The sequence below is a fragment of the Saccoglossus kowalevskii genome, chromosome 11, assembly GCF_978046115.1.
Source record: "Saccoglossus kowalevskii chromosome 11, keSacKowa6.1, whole genome shotgun sequence".
Taxonomy (NCBI): Eukaryota; Metazoa; Hemichordata; class Enteropneusta; family Harrimaniidae; genus Saccoglossus; species Saccoglossus kowalevskii.
The window spans coordinates 36,674,357-36,695,514 of record NC_140651.1 but is presented as its reverse complement, the minus strand read 5'-3'; the positions used below and the strand labels follow the sequence as shown (position 1 = coordinate 36,695,514).

At 35.3% G+C, this 21,158-nt stretch overlaps 1 protein-coding gene across 1 annotated transcript in view; it reads left to right on the top strand.

Annotated features, from left to right (window-relative positions):
• The window catches only part of LOC100379084 (17S U2 SnRNP complex component HTATSF1-like), a 66,927-nt gene extending 52,596 nt beyond the window's left edge, over nucleotides 1-14,331 (top strand). The window contains exons 8-10 of the mRNA XM_085505160.1: nucleotides 460-549; nucleotides 12,267-12,346; nucleotides 13,006-14,331. Of these exons, the coding sequence (XP_085361286.1) occupies nucleotides 460-549; nucleotides 12,267-12,346; nucleotides 13,006-13,153 (318 nt within the window). The 3' untranslated portion in view covers nucleotides 13,154-14,331. The remainder of the gene's footprint in view (nucleotides 1-459; nucleotides 550-12,266; nucleotides 12,347-13,005) is intronic.
• Nucleotides 14,332-21,158: the final 6,827 nt, after the last annotated feature.

Genomic DNA, 21,158 nt, shown 5'->3' with positions numbered 1-21,158 from the left:
TCAGTATTGTTAACATACATGTGTATAGCTATTATATTGCCATGCTTGCTATCCATGATATTCACATCATTCTATGCAATATGAGTGTTGTAATAATACTATGCAATTTCCAGATCTTAAAAAAATCATTCATGACATGCTGTTTTTTGACTCCCAGTGTGTGTGTGTGTGTGTGTGTGTGTGTGTGTGTGTGTGTGTGTGTGTGTGTGTGTGTGCGTGTGCGTGTGCGTGTGCGTGTGCGTGTGCGTGTGCGTGTGCGTGTGCGTGTGCGTGTGCGTGTGCGTGTGCGTGTGCGTGTGCGTGTGCGTGCGCGTGCGCGTGTGCGTGTGCGCGCGTCTGTTCCACTGCTATCTCAAGAACCATACATCAGTTTTTGATGAAACTTGGTGCATAGATGCTCTGATTTTTGGTTGATGTAGCAGTATGTCTTATGTAGTACTATATGTGTTTTTTTTCTAGGAGGACCCAATGGCAATCAATGAAATTATAGATGATTTAAAAGCTGAATGTGGAAAGTTTGGTGAAGTTAAGAAAGTTTTAATATTTGATGTAAGTATTCTTGTCAAACTTTGCTCAATGCTGTAAGGGTTTGAATACTGAATTGTTAGTTACACAATTACACCATGGTTTTGAATACTGAATTGTTAGTTACAAACACACACAAATACACTATGGTTTTGAATACTGAATTATTAGTTACAAACACACAACTACACCATGGTTTTGAATACCGAATTGTTAGTTACACACTTACACCATAGTTTTGAATACTGAATTGTTATTTACAAACACACAGTTACACCATAGTTTTGAATACTGAATTGTTAGTTACAAACATACAAATACACCATGGTTTTGAATACTGAATTGTTAGTTACACAATTGCACTATGGTTTTGAATACTGAATTGTTAGTTACACAATTACACCATGGTTTTGAATACTGAATTGTTAGTTACACAATTACACCATAGTTTTGAATACTGAATTGTTAGTTACAAACATACAAATACACCATGGTTTTGAATACTGAATTGTTAGTTACACAATTGCACTATGGTTTTGAATACTGAATTGTTAGTTACACAATTACACCATGGTTTTGAATACTGAATTGTTAGTTGCACACTTACACCATGGTTTTGAATACTGAATTGTTAGTTACAAACACACAACTACACCATGGTTTTGAATACTGAATTGTTAGTTACAAACACACAACTACACCATGGTTTTGAATACTGAATTGTTAGTTACAAATACACTATGGTTTTGAATACTGAATTGTTAGCTACAAACACACAATTACACCATGGTTTTGAATACTGAATTGTTAGTTACAAACACACAATTACACCATGGTTTTGAATACTGAATTGTTAGTTACAATTACGCCATAGTTTTGAATACTGGATTGTTAGTTGCACACTTACACCATGGTTTTGAATACTGAATTGTTAGTTACAAACACACAACTACACCATGGTTTTGAATACTGAATTGTTAGTTACAAACACACAACTACACCATGGTTTTGAATACTGAATTGTTAGTTACAAATACACTATGGTTTTGAATACTGAATTGTTAGCTACAAACACACAATTACACCATGGTTTTGAATACTGAATTGTTAGTTACAAACACACAATTACACCATGGTTTTGAATACTGAATTGTTAGTTACAATTACGCCATAGTTTTGAATACTGGATTGTTATTTACAAACACACAGTTACACCATGGTTTTGAATACTGAATTGTTAGTTACAAACACACAGTTACACCATAGTTTTGAATACTGAATTGTTAGTTACAAACATACAATTACACCATGGTTTTGAATACTGAATTGTTAATTACACCATTACACCATGGTTTTGAATACTGAATTGTTAATTACACCATGGTTTTGAATACTGAATTGTTAATTACACCATTACACCATGGTTTTGCATACTGAATTGTTAATTACACCATTACACCATGGTTTTGAATACTGAATTGTTAATTACACCATTACACCATGGTTTTGAATACTGAATTGTTAATTACACCATTACACCATGGTTTTGAATACTGAATTGTTAATTACACCATTACACCATGGTTTTGAATACTGAATTGTTAATTACACTATTACACCATGTTTTTGAATACTGAATTGTTAATTACACCATTACACCATGGTTTTGAATACTGAATTGTTAATTACACCATTACACCATGGTTTTGAATACTGAACTGTTAATTACACCATTACACCATGGTTTTGAATACTGAATTGTTAATTACACCATTACACCATGGTTTTGAATACTGAATTGTTAATTACACCATGGTTTTGAATACTGAATTGTTAATTACACCATTACACCATGGTTTTGAATACTGAATTGTTAATTACACCATTACACCATGGTTTTGAATACTGAATTGTTAATTACACCATTACACCATGGTTTTGAATACTGAATTGTTAATTACACCATTACACCATGGTTTTGAATACTGAATTGTTAATTACACCATTACACCATGTTTTTGAATACTGAATTGTTAATTACACCATTACACTATGGTTTTGAATTCTGAATTGTTAATTACACCATTACACCATGGTTTTGAATACTGAATTGTTAATTACACCATTACACCATGGTTTTGAATACTGAATTGTTGATTACACAATTACACCATGGTTTTGAATACTGAATTGTTAGTTACAAACACACAACTACACCATGGTTTTGAATACTGGATTGTTATTTACAAACACACAGTTACACCATGGTTTTGAATACTGAATTGTTAGTTACAAACACACAGTTACACCATAGTTTTGAATACTGAATTGTTAGTTACAAACATACAATTACACCATGGTTTTGAATACTGAATTGTTAATTACACCATTACACCATGGTTTTGAATACTAAATTGTTAATTACACCATTACACCACGTTTTTGAATACTGAATTGTTAATTACACCATTACACCATGGTTTTGAATACTGAATTGTTAATTACACCATTACACCATGGTTTTGAATACTGAACTGTTAATTACACCATTACACCATGGTTTTGAATACTGAATTGTTAATTACACCATTACACCATGGTTTTGAATACTGAATTGTTAATTACACCATGGTTTTGAATACTGAATTGTTAATTACACCATGGTTTTGAATACTGAATTGTTAATTACACCATTACACCATGGTTTTGAATACTGAATTGGTAATTACACCATTACACCGTGGTTTTGAATACTGAATTGTTAATTACACCATTACACCATGTTTTTGAATACTGAATTGTTAGTTACACCATTACACCATGGTTTTGAATACTGAATTGTTAATTACACCATTACACCATGGTTTTGAATACTGAATTGTTAATTACACCATTACACCATCGTTTTGAATACTGAATTGTTAATTACACCATTACACCATCGTTTTGAATACTGAATTGTTAATTACACCATTACACGATGTTTTTGAATACTGAATTGTTAATTACACCATTACACGATGTTTTTGAATACTGAATTGTTAATTACACCATTACACCATGGTTTTGAATACTGAATTGTTAATTACACCATTACACCATGATTTTGAATACTGAATTGTTAATTGCACCATTACACCATGATTTTGAATACTGAATTGTTAATTGCACCATTACACCATGGTTTTGAATACTGAATTGTTAATTACACCATTACACCATGGTTTTGAATACTGAATTGTTGATTACACAATTACACCATGGTTTTGAATACTGAATTGTTAGTTACAAACATACAAATACACCACGGTTTTGAATACTGAATTGTTAGTTACAAACACACAACTACACCATGGTTTTGAATACTGAATTGTTAAGTTACAAATACACTATGGTTTTGAATACTGAATTGTTAGTTACAAACACACAATTACACCATGGTTTTGAATACTGAATTGTTAGTTACAAACACACAATTACACCATGGTTTTGAATACTGAATTGTTAGTTACAATTACGCCATAGTTTTGAATACTGGATTGTTATTTACAAACACACAGTTACACCATGGTTTTGAATACTGAATTGTTAGTTACAAACACACAGTTACACCATAGTTTTGAATACTGAATTGTTAGTTACAAACATACAATTACACCATGGTTTTGAATACTGAATTGTTAATTACACCATTACACCATGGTTTTGAATACTGAATTGTTAATTACACCATTACACCATGGTTTTGAATACTGAATTGTTAATTACACCATTACACCATGGTTTTGAATACTGAATTGTTAATTACACCATTACACCATGGTTTTGAATACTGAATTGTTAATTACACCATTACACCATGGTTTTGAATACTGAATTGTTAATTGCACCATTACACCATGGTTTTGAATACTGAATTGTTAATTACACCATTACACCATGGTTTTGAATACTGAATTGTTAATTACACCATTACACCATGGTTTTGAATACTGAATTGTTAATTACACCATTACACCATGGTTTTGAATACTGAATTGTTAATTGCACCATTACACCATGGTTTTGAATACTGAATTGTTAATTACACCATTACACCATGGTTTTGAATACTGAATTGTTAATTACACCATTACACCATGGTTTTGAATTCTGAATTGTTAATTACACCATTACACCATGGTTTTGAATACTGAATTGTTAATTACACCATTACACCATGGTTTTGAATACTGAATTGTTAATTACACCATTACACCATGGTTTTGAATACTGAATTGTTAATTACACCATTACACCATGGTTTTGAATACTGAATTGTTAATTACACCATTACACCATGGTTTTGAATACTGAATTGTTAATTACACCATTACACCATGGTTTTGAATACTGAATTGTTAATTACACCATTACACCATGGTTTTGAATACTGAACTGTTAATTACACTATTACACCATGGTTTTGAATACTGAATTGTTAATTACACCATTACACCATGGTTTTGAATACTGAATTGTTAATTACACCATTACACCATGGTTTTGAATACTGAACTGTTAATTACACCATTACACCATGGTTTTGAATACTGAATTGTTAATTACACCATTACACCATGTTTTTGAATACTGAATTGTTAATTACACCATTACACCATGATTTTGAATACCATTACGCAAAGCACACTACTGTTACTCTAGTGATTTAGTGCTTAGATACACCCACATTAAGGAAATTAGTTTGTACTTTTTACATACTAACCTGTGACATCACTTGTATCAATCAGCTCACCAACAAGTGATATCAGGTGATAACTTTTTGAAACCTGCGAATTCTGGGCGCGCTGGTTGACAACTTCTACCATGGCACTAATTTTGAGCCTTCCATTCTTTAAATAGGCGATGAATTAAGGCAAATACCAATGAGAAGAGGTATTTGCTCTAGACTATTAAACCAATAAACCAAAAATTTTTTGTCCACTGAATTGTTAACTATTACTATTTTGACCATAGAAACATAGTTTAATGTATGCAATCATGTATGATTGATATTTTATAGCTCCTCTGTTGATTTTGTAGATTCTTGAATTTTTATTGCTTTGATACTTGGTATATATGTACCTTGGGCAGACTTCTCTTAGATTTGATCATTTTGTGATGATATCTTCAATTCTCTAATTTCTTCAATTCTCTAATTTTGATGAATATTTTTGTAATTTTCGGTAAAAGTGATATTTTCGACTTCTTGTTAAAAACTGCAAGTCCAATTGCTTTGATATTATACATATAGGTACCTCAGGTAGACCTCTCTCAGATTTGTTTATTTCGCAGTCCGAAAACGAGGACTTGTGTTTTGACCTCTATGAGTGCATTCGTCCATGCTTCTGTGCGTCCGTCCGTCTGAACCTGTATCTTAAAAATGCCTGGACCAATCACAATCAAACTTCACACATACATCATACATTACATTATACATATGCACATCAATTTGTTTCAGGATCTGATTCAAGATGGCCGAATGGAAGCCATTTTTGTACTGAAAAATCATCAAAATTAATTTCTCAGCTGTCTACAGATGGATTTTGTTCAAACTTGGTATATACATTGGACATTATAGGACCTTGATGCACATCATTTTGTTTTTCAGATAAGATTCAAAATGGCCGATTGCTCTATTTGAATGTGGTTCTACTGCAATATCTCTGACTTGCTTTGACTGATTATGTTCAAATTTTATATATTCATTATACATCATGTCATAGATATACAGATATATTGGTTTGACGATCCTATTTAAAATGGCCGAATGGTGGCCATTTTTGTGCTAAAAAAATCATCAAATATCAAGCATTTCTGGCATTTATGGATGGATTTTGTTCAAACTTGGTACATACGTTAGACATTATGGGTTCCTGATGCACATCCTTTTATTTTTAGTCCCCGTTCAGGCGCAGCCTGAAAAGGGGACTTTATAATTCAGGTTATGTCCATTTTTCCGTCTCCAACAAATTCTACAGCAGATATCAGTGAAACTTGGCAGGTTGATGAACAAGTCTCTGCTGAGTATGCACGTAATTTTTTTTCCAGATCTGAAAATCCCAAGTGGGTCTTTTTCACGATTTTCATCAAAAATTACCTCTCCCGGCAACATTGACAGAACGTCTGCGCATGCTCAGAATAAATTAATTACTGTAAAATACTTTATTTTTGCTTGCAACATTTTTTTGCTATTTTTGCTGAAGGAATGTTTCAGTTAAAATAAAATCTAGTGAATATACCCTTTTCTTATATTTTACAGTCAACTTGTCAAAAATCAATGAAAATAAATTCAATACAAAACACCCAGAAAAAGTCTTTTCAGCGAATGATAATCCAGCTGAAATAAAATATTTTACAGTAGATTAGATCTGTGAGTAATGCTGCTGTTATTACGGCATGTGATTTCTCCATTGCGTGCAATTTATTATAGTACTATTTATACATGTATTCTGTTTGGCTCAGTGGTCTCATTCACTAGTTACTAGAAGAACTAGTAACTTTATTTGATTTCAAGAACTTCAAGAAGGCGGCATAAGAAACGTGTTTGCAAAGGTAAGTTCTCCAGTTTCAGCAAAATTGAATGTATATTGGGTACGATTGCCAAACATTCCGTGACGGACGTGAATATTATGATTGCCAACTTTATATTCTTGTGAAAAGCCAAAAAAGCAAACAATTGTCTCCAATCTACGAAACTAGTTTGTAAACTGTCAAATTATTGTACATGGGGACATAGTTTTCAACTACAGTAAATCGTTATCCGGTCTTTTGCTTGTGTCGCGATTTCCGAAATATCCACAACTCGGGGGGAGTGTCCCTGTATCGATCAATTTATTCGTTATATAATAGTAGGTTGCCTATGATTATATTCGTATTTTTTATGTTGTGAGCATTAAACTGTTAGTTGTAATGAAGATTTTGCCGATCTCCTGCGATTCAAAATGGCGGATGTACAGTGACAACACGTGTATGGACGGTCAGTCGAGAAGTCTGCAACAGACTATGAAATCGCCCGGCGTTTTTTCGGCAGTTTTTTTTGACTCCCGTGTGCGAAGCACAAAAGGGAGTCTTTGCAGTTACCCTGTCTGTATGTCTGTATGTATGTATGTATGTATGTATGTCACTTTTTTTGTTCCACCGTTATCTCAAGAACCACTAATCAAATTTTGATGAAACTTTGTACATATATGCTCTGGGATAATGCGCAGAGTTGATTAGGTTTTGGTAAAAATCTATGAATATTAATTACCTAATTTGCATGATAATTAGCTGATTTTTAGCTGTTTCAAGACTGTTCCACTGATATCTGAAGAACCACTCATTGGATTTTGATGAAATTTGGCACATGGATGCTCTGAACTAGTGCGCAGATTTGATTAGTTTTGGGTAAAAATCTATGAATATTAATTACCTAATTTGCATGATAATGAACTGAATTTAAGCTGTTCTATGACTTTTCCACTGATTTTTGAAGAACCACTCATTGGATTTCAATGAAACCTGGCACATAGATGCTCTGAACTAATGCACAGATTTGATTAGTTTTGGGTAAAAATCTGTTAATATTATTAATTACCTAATTTACATAATGATTAATCGATTTTCAGCTTTTCCACTGATATCTCAAGTACTAATCATAACATTTCAATAAAACTTGGTACATAGGTGTCCTATGACACTGCACAGACCTGATGGTTTTTAGGGTAATATCAGTACATATTAATTACCTAATTTGCATAATTAATTTACTTTCAGCTTTTGATATTTCGAGTAGTAATGACCAAGTTTCAATGAAACTTGGTACATAGTTACTTGAGGACTGTGCAGAGACCTAATTAGTTTTTTGGTAAATATTTGTGCATATTAATCACCTTATTAGCATAATTAGTTAATTTTCAGCTTTTCACCTGATATCTCAAGTACTAATCATCACATTTCAATGAGACTTGCGACATAGATATTCTAGGACTATGCAGAGACCTGATTAATTTTGAGATAAAAAATTGTGCCTATTAATTACCTAATTTGCATAATTAGTTAATTTTTTGCTGTTCTATGGCTGTTGCACTGATGTCTAAAAACCACTCATTGGATTTCAATGAAACTTTTAAATAGCACCCATCACATTTCAATGAACCTAAGACTATACACCATATTAGTTTTTGCTAAATATTTATGCTTCTTAATCACCTAATTAACATAATTAATTAATACTAATATCTCAAGTATTGATCATCACATTTGAATAAAACTTGGTACATAAATGCTCTAGGACAATAGACAGCCTGATTAATTTTGGGTTAAAATCTGTTCATATTAATTCTCTAATTAGCATAATAGTTAATATTTTTTTGGTTCTAATCACATTCCAATGAAACTTGGTACATTGTGCAGACTTTATTAGTTTTACACCTAAATCTGTTCATATTAGTTACCTTATTTGCATAATTAGTTTTCAGCTATTCCATCAATATCTAAAGTATAAGTAATTTTGAATTAATTTTTAATGTGTCTCCAAAACTCTCAGCACACGGGAGTTCTTTCTAAGCTTTCTTTGATTTTTTAATATTTTGGATATTTCATTTACCGTAGTCATGGACACCTACGGTATCCAAGAGTATGATGTTATTGTGAATAGCATGAATGGGTAAGCTTCGTTTCGACAATGAGCTGTTATTTCTGTGAACAATGTTAAATTATTTTTTGAATGCTCAGTTTATTTTTTGAAAACAACTAATTTTTGGATTAAAAAAAAAAAATCATGCCGTTTTCCCCGTCAAAATCAAAGCAATAAAGATCTTGTACAACATCGGTGAATCTCTACAGTACCGCGTTGCGTTTACCACGAGGTCACTGAACCGTCATTAACATATTTAAATGAGCCACGTGTAAATGGGAACATGGCGGATATTGTATTGTATCGAGCATTTACATTTGATCGAAATCATTCGTTTACGATGAAACTAAGTTGAATATTACTTCCAATTCATAAAAATTCAACGAATTAATTGTTTGTGCGTTATTATAATCATTACTGAATAATAATCAACAATTGCAATACTTCGAAAACAAGTAAGTTATTCACTTGCGAAACAGAATGACCAGATTGTGCTACCGTGATCATTTGCTACCGGTATCGCGGTACTAACCACTAAGCAATGTATTAGTGTATGTATTTATTCAAAACTTCTTTTAGAACATACTTTATATTCGTTATCAACAAAATTATAAAAAAATAATGCATATTACATTATGTGATTTTTTTTTGGGGGGGGGGGGGGGGTTCAATTCCAACATTTCGCAGTGCCTATGAACCAAAGGCCTTTCACTCTTCTCTGAGTGTGACACCTAAACCAGAGGTTTTATGGTGTATAAATTGGCACTAAATGAAAAGGCCGTTGAACCTTATTCAAATTTATAAGTACATGTTATTATGCATTTCATTATGAAAACTGACTAAATTAAATGTGATCTTATTTTTAATTGTTTGAACAGAATGATTTATATCGGTAATGACGTTTTCATCCAATATTAATTGTGCAATTGTTAAAATGCCTACCTACACATTTATTGTTTTTGTTTCTAAAATAGACATTTGTAAAAAAAAAAATTAAAAAATCATGCTTGATTAAAATTCAAAAAAAAACAAGATGTAGCCCCTTTTCTGTTATGTTTCCAACTTCTTCCAAAGTAAAACTGGCGAAGGCATGTAATTGCCATACAATCATCAACTGTGGGAAAACTTGTATGTTATTGAAAATCTTTATTTTGCTGTCTGTGAATTAATATAATATTTGAAATGACGTAATGGTGCAAAATATTCTCAAGCAATTGGTTTTCTGGTGGCACTACACTGCGCATTTATGCACAGACAGTATCCCAATGCGCAATCACAGCTTACTAAGTGATGATGGTGGTTGAAATGGAAGACTGAATACAAAAATCCAGTAACATCTCAAACGAATTTCCGTCTGCTGTGAATGCATGTTTCGTTGCATCAAATAAATAACCCATTTTTATGATAGAAGCTTGCAATCTTGTGCCATACAGGGTCAAGTGATTGAGCAATAAAAAATGTACCAATGATCTTGGCCACTTTCAAAAACAAATATTTTTCCATGGTCGAATTGCAAGAATACAAAACTACTGTGATTGCATAGGGCCATTGTCAATTAGTTCGCCTGATCAACACAGCGTTATACATAGGACTGATATTGAATCACGAAGAGTAAAATCTTGTGATACTAATCTCTAGAACCACCCAGATTGGTACATATGTCTTATGAATCCACATGTGTATATCTTGGACAATACTCATTTTAAACTTTTTTTTTTTTTTACAGTGGTGCTGTGAACTGCTTCAATTTCGCAAGGCAATTATTTCTGGGTTCCCAGAACATGGAGTGTCAGGGACTTTATTGAAATGTTGTACACAAATTTCATAAAATCCTGAATATATCTAGAAGTGAAAATTAAATGGTTTACAGTATTTTATACCCATTAATAATGATTGAAATGCAATAATATCACTGCACTAAAAAGACTTCAAACAATTATTGTTACTTCTCCATTGAAGGTTATGAGCAGACCAACCTTTACTTGCTCTGAAAACATAGCTTTTACAATTGTTTAAATTAACAGATGTTGTTCTATGTACAATGAATACATTTTAAATAATAAACCTTACTGTGTTAATAACAAATTGTATTTGACAACATGAGAATGATTCTGATACCCAGTGGTGATGTTGAAACAAACTCAGGTCCTGGTAATATACTAAGACTTGATTAACAAAGAAGTCATGTACATCAAGGTTCACTCAGATTTATGAATGCAGTTTCTTGAGCAAGTATACATGTATGACAAATAGTTGTGTTGCACTTGTGTACTCTGAGATTCTGAACATGGATCAGTGAAAGTTTTTAGTTGTCAGTACAAAACTAGATTATGGGAAATCACTTCATGATGAGTTGTACCCACAAAGAGTACATATTTATTCACCTGTTTGCAGATGTTCCTTGTACTACCTTTACTCTATAATCAAATAACGGGGACTGTGACATTTCATGTCTTGTATTTCAGATTCGATTCAAAATAGCTGACTGGCGGTCATTTTGTTTTAATGATTGGGCTTCTAGAGCCATATCTCTTGACATGCTTTGACTGATTATGTTCAAATTTGATATATTCGTTATACATCATGTTATAGATATATACATGTATTTAAAATGGCTGATTTTGAATGCTGTTCCAGAGCAATATCTCTCAATATGGACAAGTACTTGTTTGACGATCAGATACAAATGTCAATCATTTTAATGTTAAACAATCATCATAATCATATTCCTGACATGGTTATATTCCAGCTATATTACTGTAAACAAAACTATAAACCTTAAATTTAATAACTAATGGGCACTGTGCCATGTATGGCTTGTTTTGATGAATATTTTTGTCATTTTTGGTAAAAGTGATATTTTCGACTTCTTGTTAAAATAACGCAAGTCTGATTGCTTTGATATTATACATATAGATACCCCAGGTAGACCTCTCTCAGATTTGTTCATATCGTGATGATATCTTCAATTGTTTAATTGAAATGTGCACTGCTAACAACGGAGCTATCTCAGCCTGGAGGCTGCTTGATTTAATGTTTCTTTTCTACTCCTTTTTTTAATTTCATATCATCATATTTTTAGAGACATCCAGATGGTGTGGCTTCAGTTAAATTCAAAGAACCTGAGGAAGCAGATGTTTGCATTGCTGCATTAAATGGACGGTATGTAATGAAAAATAATGGTGTGAATCTTGTCTTTACTTGATTTTTGTGAAATTTTCCTGAAATAAACTGTTTTCTAGTTTATAGTCAAAAAATAAAAAAAAAACGCCATACCAAATAAGCCGGTACATGCTTACTATACTGGAGGCATCACTTGAGTTTGAATACAAAACATTTCATACAATTGCAAATTTGCAAACGTCATTTGAATTTAATTTTTTGCTATTTTGTTGTTAGTTAGATTAGTCAATTATTGACCATACATTACAAACATGACCAGTGATTTGCATATCCAATTTGATTGCATATATTATGCATGTGATCAGAGAAAAGAGAACAGGCTTGCAGTCATTTTGCTTTTTGTAATCTTAGTAAAATGTGATACGGGTCCGGAATGGTGAAATACACAATAGATAACATATATTGATAGACAATATTTCACAATCAAAGTGTTTTAAAGGTGTCATTTTGGATCAAAATATGCCACTTTTGCTTTGCATTAACCTATTTCATTTTAACTTGGAATAGTATTATGGGATAAAGCTTCAAGCAACATTGTTTTGTGGTTCAAGCACATTTTAGGGGTATTGTTCAGGCCAAATTGGAAACTGACTTGTTCCAGTTGAACAACTATTGTATTTTTTGATCTGGTTTTGTAGGTGGTTTGCTAAACGGCAAATCATTGCTAATACCTGGGATGGACAAACGGATTATCAAGTAGAAGAGACAAGTAGAGAAAGAGAAGAAAGGCTTAAAGGCTGGCAATCATTCCTTGAACAGGATTCAAAGATACAGAAACTACAGTAAACAATGTTGAAACATCATAATGACAGTGAATATTGGGTCTACTGTAATATTTAGATTCAAATAGTAACAGTCATTTTTATCTAGTTTATCTAACTTTGACATTATGCTTTGACTGTAAATTTGTTATCATCCTTATCGCAGCATCAGAAGCACAGTTTCATGAACCAGATATGAACATACCCCCCCCCAAAAAAATGGTAAAATATATGCATCTGATTGCATGTGTCTGGAAAACATGCACCCAATCAGAGCTAGTGTATCATATTGTATAAAAAACAAAAATGGTGGAGTGTATATGAACAAAAACAAATGTGATATTTCTTTTGCACCTTGTTTTGCTAATGTTACCATTGACTAGACAAACTACTTTAAACTGTTTGTAAATAGTTGTAGATTGAATGAATATCTATAAACATTTTATTAACTCACACAGTGATTGACAGGTATTTTGAATACATTCCCCGCCATTTTAAATCAGCATTTTTTTCATGGGGCATGGTCTGTTTTGAATAAGAACAATGACATATAAACATCACACCCCAAATACATGTAGCCACCATCAAAATCTTTTAGGAGTCGCAGTTTGGCCTCAAAGCATCATAACTAGGATTAAATCTAGTCCAGACAGCATGACATATCTGCTTGTGATATGTCTATTTCCCCCCGTTAAATGTAAAAAAATATGAAGAAAATTATGTATCTTGCTGGTAGACTAAGATGGCATTTATTCAGTTTTCATTCAGGGTTATTGCTTAAAACTATGATTGTCCAGTTTGGTCTATCAATTGTATCTAAAGAAGCATTTTTGTAATCATTTCAAAAAATTTTTTATATCAGTTGCTGTTTCAGGAGATTAAGGAGGTGGGTTATAAACATTAGTTTGCATAGTGCACGAAGGCACAGTTTGGGATTTGAAATTACCCATGAGCACTAGGTGCAATCCCTGTAATAATAATGTAAACAATGGTACCAAACCTTTTGTACTTTAGTATTGAGGTTGTGGCTATCAATAATTGTCAAATACATTACAAATTTTGATTAAAATCATCTTTGAAAAAAGGACATAACTGATTCACGGACAGAATATTTTTTTCCCCAGGTAATAAACATTTTCTTTTATAAACAGCATCCTTGCATGTTGTTGTAATCTGAATAAAATAAGAAGTTTTTTATGAGTATTTTGTGTCATCTCAACTTTTGTCACCTTTGAGTAAACTTCTCATCCAATCAAGTGTTTTACTTCCACTGCACCAACATCATATATTTTTGAAGTGCAAGATTGCTACATTTACTTGCAGTGGGCATCTGCAATTAAAATTAGGTTGATTTTCTAGCCAATCTTCAATGATTGCATTTCACATGTTAGAGATATTTTGCAATGAATGTACATAAAAGTTTGGGACATTGTTTGAAAACATATAATTGGGCATCAGGATTCATGACATTCAAACAAGGCTCCCTATTAGTCTCATACAATATGTATACATGTGCAACTTCATAATAAAAACAATGGCGAAAACTCAAATTAAGTGAAAAATTATTCTCAAAAAACCAAAACCTAGATTTTATCTCAGATAAAATTTCAAAAATGGGACTTGGTTACATCTTCATCTGTCCATCAAATTGTCTGGTCATTTCAATTTCACACACACATGTCATGTATTTGCAGTGTTTGGTGTTTTTTGGATATGAACCATAATTCCAGGGTATTCTTTATGTCACAGTGTTTAAAATCATCCAGTTGGTTGGTCACATGGCTGTACATTGTGGTTCATCATTGGTCACATGGCTGTACATTATGGTTTAGTATTGGTCACATGGCTGTACATTGTGGTTCATCATTGGTCACATGGCTGTACATTATGATTCATCATTGACCACATGGCAGTACATTGTGGTTCATCATTGGTCACATGGCTGTACATTATGGTTTAGTATTGGTCACATGGCAGTACATTGTGGTTCAGCATTGGTCACATGGCTGTACATTATGGTTTAGTATTGGTCACATGGCTGTACATTGTGGTTCATCATTGGTCACATGGCTGTACATTATGATTCATCATTGGCCACATGGCAGTACATTATGGTTTAGTATTGGTCACATGGCAGTACATTATGGTTCATCTTTGGTCACATGGCCGTACATTATGGTTCAGCATTGGTCACATGGCTGTACATTATGGTTCAGCATTTGTCACATGGCTGTACATTATGGTTCAGCATTGGTCACATGGCAGTACATTGTGGTTAAGCATTGGTCACTTGGCTGTACATTATGATTCAGCATTGGTCATATGGCTGTACATTTTGGTTCAGCATTGGTCACATGGCTGTACTTTATGTTTCAGTATTGGTCACATGGCTGTACTTTGTTTCAGTATTGGTCACATGGCTGTACTTTATGGTTCAGTATTGGTCACATGGCAGTAAGTTGTGGTTCAGTATTGGTCACATGGCTGTACATTATGGTTCAGCATTGGTCACATGGCAGTACATTGTGGTTAAGCATTGGTCACTTGGCTGTACATTATGATTCAGCATTGGTCATATGGCTGTACATTTTGGTTCAGCATTGGTCACATGGCTGTACTTTATGGTTCAGCATTGGTCACATGGCTGTACTTTATGGTTCAGCATTGGTCACATGGCTGTACTTTATGGTTCAGCATTGGTCACATGGCTGTACTTTATGGTTCAGTATTGGTCACATGGCAGTAAGTTGTGGTTCAGTATTGGTCACATGACAGTACATTGTGGTTCAGCATTGGTCACATGGCTGTACATTATGGTTCAGCATTGGTCACATGGCTGTACATTATGGTTCAGCATTGGTCACATTGCAGTACATTATTGTTCAGTATTGGTCATATTGCTGTACATTATGGTTCAGTATTGGTCACATGGCTGTACATTATGGTTCAGCATTGGTCACATGGCAGTACATTGTGGTTAAGCATTGGTCACGTGGCTGTACTTTATGTTTCAGTATTGGTCACATGGCTGTACTGTATGGTTCAGTATTGGTCACATGGCAGTAAGTTGTGGTTCAGTATTGGTCACATGGCAGTAAGTTGTGGTTCAGTATTGGTCACATGACAGTATGTTGTGGTTCAGCATTGGTCACATGGCTGTACATTATGGTTCAGCATTGGTCACATGGCTGTACATTATGGTTCAGCATTGGTCACATGGCTGTACATTATGGTTCAGTATTGGTCACATGGCAGTACATTGTGGTTCAGCATTGGTCATATGGCTGTACATTATGGTTCAGCATTGGTCACATGGCCGTACATTATGGTTCAGCATTGGTCACATACATGGCTGTACATTATGGTTCAGCATTGGTCACATGGCTGTACATTATAGTTCAGCATTGGTCACATGGCAGTACATTGTGGTTAAGCATTGGTCACTTGGCTGTACATTATGATTCAGCATTGGTCATATGGCTGTACATTTTGGTTCAGCATTGGTCACATGGCTGTACTTTATGTTTCAGTATTGGTCACATGGCTGTACTTTATGGTTCAGTATTGGTCACATGGCTGTACATTATGGTTCAGCATTGGTCACATGGCTGTACATTATGGTTCAGCATTGGTCACATGGCTGTACATTATGGTTCAGCATTGGTCACATGGCAGTACATTTTGGTTCAGCATTGGTCACATGGCAGTACATTTTGGTTCAGCATTGGTCACATGGCTGTACTTTATGGTTCAGCATTGGTCACATGGCTGTACTTTATGGTTCAGTATTGGTCACATGGCAGTAATTTGTGGTTCAGTATTGGTCACATGACAGTACGTTGTGGTTCAGCATTGGTCACATGGCTGTACATTATGGTTCAGCATTGGTCACATGGCTGTACATTATGGTTCAGCATTGGTCACATTGCAGTACATTATTGTTCAGTATTGGTCATATGGCTGTACATTATGGTTCAGTATTGGTCACATGGCAGTACATTGTGGTTCAGCATTGGTCATATGGCTGTACATTATGGTTCAGCATTGGTCACATGGCTGTACATTATAGTTCAGCATTGGTCACATGGCAGTACATTTCGGTTCAGCATTGGTCACATGGCTGTACATTATGGTTCAGCATTGGTCACATGGCTGTACATTATGGTTCAGCATTGGTCACATGGCTGTACATTATGGTTCAGCATTGGTCACATGGCTGTACATTGTGGTTCAGTATTGGTCACATGGCAGTACATTGTGATTCAGCATTGGTCACTTGGCTGTACATTATGGTCCAGCATTGGTCACATGGCAGTACATTATGTATTAGCATTGTCACATGGCTGTACATTGTGGTTCATCATTGGCCACATGGCAGGACATTGTGGTTCATCATTGGTCACATGGCAGCACATTGTGGTTCATCATTGGTCACATGGCTGTACATTATGGTTCAGTATTGGTCACATGGCTGTACATTATGGTTCAGTATTGAACACATGGCTGTACATTATGGTTCAGCATTGGTCACATGGCTGTACATTATGGTTCAGTATTGGTCACATGGCAGTAAGTTGTGGTTCAGTACTGGTCACATGACAGTACGTTGTGGTTCAGCATTGGTCACATGGCAGTACATTATGGTTCAGCATTGCGCATATGGCGGCACATGGTTCAGCATTGGGCACATGGCTGTACATTATGGTTCAGCATTGGTCACATTACTGTACATTATGGTTCAGCATTGGTCACATGGCTGTACATTACGGTTCAGCATTGGTCACATGGCTGTACATTATGGTTCAGCATTGGTCACATGGCTGTACATTACTGTTCAACATTTGTCACATGGCACTACATTATGGTTCAGCATTGGTCACATGGCTGTACATTATGGTTCAGCATTGGACACATGGCTGTACATTATGGTTCAGCATTGGTCACATGGCTGTACATTATGGTTCAGCATTGGTCACATGGCTGTACATTATGGTTCAGAATTGGTCACATGGCTGTACATTATGGTTTAATATTGGTCACATGGCAGTACATTATGGTTCTGCATTAGTCACATGGGAGTTCATTATGGTTCAGTATTGGTCACATGGCAGTACATTATGTTTCAGCTTTTGTCAAATGGCTGTATATTATGGTTCGGCATTGATCACATGGCTGTACATTATAGTTCAGCATTGGTCACATGGCAGTACATTATGGTTCAGCATTGCTCATATGGCGGCACATGGTTCAGCATTGGTCCCATGGCTGTACATTATGGTTCAGCATTGGTCACATTACTGTACATTTTGGTTCAGCATTGGTCACATGGCAGTACATTATGGTTCAGCATTGTTCACATGGCTGTACATTATGGTTCTGCATTGGTGACATGGCTGTACATTATGGTTCAGTATTAGTCACATGGCTGTACATTATGGTTCAGTATTGGTCACATGGGAGTACATTATGGTTCAGTATTGGTCACATGGCAGTACATTGTGGTTCAGCATTGGTCACTTGGCTGTACATTATGTTTCAGCATTGGTCATATGGCTGTACATTTTGGTTCAGCATTGGTCACTTGGCTGTACATTATGTTTCAGGATTGGTCACATAGCAGTACATTGTGGTTCATGATTGGTCACATGGCAGTACATTGTGGTTCAGCATTCGTTACATGGCGGTACATGGATTAGCATATGTCACATGACTGTACATTTTGGTTCAGCATTTGTCGCATGGCGGCATATGGTTCAGCATTGGTCAGATGGCTGTACATTATGGTTCAGCATTGGTCAGATGGCTGTATATAATGATTTGGCATTGGTCACATGGCTGTACATTTTGATTCAGCATTGGTCACATGGCTGTATATCATGGTTCAGCATTGGTCACATGGCTGTACATTATGGTTCAGCATTAGTCACATGGGAGTTCATTATGGTTCAGTATTGGTCACATGGCAGTACATTATGTTTCAGCTTTTGTCAAATGGCTGTATATTATGGTTCGGCATTGATCACATGGCTGTACATTATGGTTCATCATTGGTCACATGGCAGTACATTATGGTTCAGTATTGGTCACATTGCAGTACATTATGTATTAGCATTGGCCACATGGCTGTTCATTATGAGTCACCATTGGTCACATGTCTGCACATTACGGTTCAACAATGGTCACATGTCTGTACATTATGGTTCAGCATTGGTCACATGGCTGTACATTATGGTTCAGCATTGGTCACATGGCTGTACATTACGGTTCAACATTGGTCACATGGCAGTACATTATGGTTCAGCATTAGTCATATGGCGGTACATGGTTCAGCATTGGTCACATGGCTGTACATTATGGTTCAGCATTGGTTACATGGCAGTACGTTGTGGTTCAGTAGTGGTTATATGACAGTACGTTGTGGTTCAGCATTGGTCACATGGCTGTACATTATGGTTCAGCATTGGTCACATGGCTGTACATTATGGTTTAGCATTGGTCACATTGCAGTACATTATTGTTCAGTATTGGTCATATGGCTGTATATTATGGTTCAGCATTGGTCACATGGCTGTACATTATGGTTCAGTATTGGTCACATGGCAGTACATTGTGGTTCAGCATTGGTCACATGGCTGTACATTATGGTTCCGCATTGGTCACATGACAGTACATTGTGGTTAAGCATTGGTCACTTGGCTGTACATTATGATTCAGCATTGGTCATATGGCTGCACATTTTGGTTCAGCATTGGTCACATGGCTGCACATTTTGGTTCAGCATTGGTCACATGGCTGTACATTATGGTTCAGTATTGGTCACAGTACATTGTGGTTCAGTAGTGGTTACATGACAGTACGTTGTGGTTCAGTAGTGGTTACATGACAGTACGTTGTGGTTCAGCATTGGTCACATGGCTGTACATTATGGTTCAGCATTGGTCACATGGCTGTACATTATGGTTCAGCATTGGTCACATGGCTGTACATTATGGTTCAGCATTGGTCACATTGCAGTACATTATTGTTCAGTATTGGTCATATGGCTGTATATTATGGTTCAGTATTGAACACATGGCTGTACATTATGGTTCAGCATTGGTCACATGGCTGTACATTATGGTTCCGTATTGGTCATATGGCAGTACATTGTGGTTCAGCATTGGTCACATGGCTGTACATTATGGTCCAGCATTGGTCACATGGCAGTACATTATGTATTAGCATTGGTCACATGGCTGTACATTGCGGTTCAGCATTCGTCACATGGCTGTACATTATGGTTCAGCATTGGTCACATGGCGGCACATGGTTCAGCATTGGTCACATGGCTGTACATTATGGTTCAGTATTGGTCACATGGCAGTACATTGTGGTTCAGCATTGGTCACTTGGCTGTACATTATGGTCCAGCATTAGTCACATGGCAGTACATTATGTATTAGCATTGGTCACATGGCAGTACATTATGTATTAGCATTGGTCACATGGCTGTACATTGCAGTTCAGCATTGGTCACATGGCTGTACATTATGGTTCAGCATTTGTCACATGGCGGCACATGGTTCAGCATTGGTCACATGCCTGTACATTATGGTTCAGCATTGGTCACATGCCTGTATATTATGGTTCAGCATTTGTCACATGGCGGCACATGGTTCAGCATTTGTCACATGGCGGCACATGGTTCAGCATTGGTCATATGGCTGTACATTATGGTTCAGTATTGATCACATGGCTGTACATTATGTATTAGCATTGGTCACATGGCTGTACATTATGGTTCAGCATTGGTCATATGGCAGTACATTATGGTTCAGCATTGGTCACATGGCAGTACATTATGTATTAGCATTGGTCACATGGCTGTACATTGCAGTTCAGCATTGGTCACATGGCTGTACATTATGGTTCAGCATTTGTCACATGGCGGCACATGGTTCAGCATTGGTCACATGCCTGTACATTATGGTTCAGCATTGGTCACATGCCTGTATATTATGGTTCAGCATTTGTCACATGGCGGCACATGG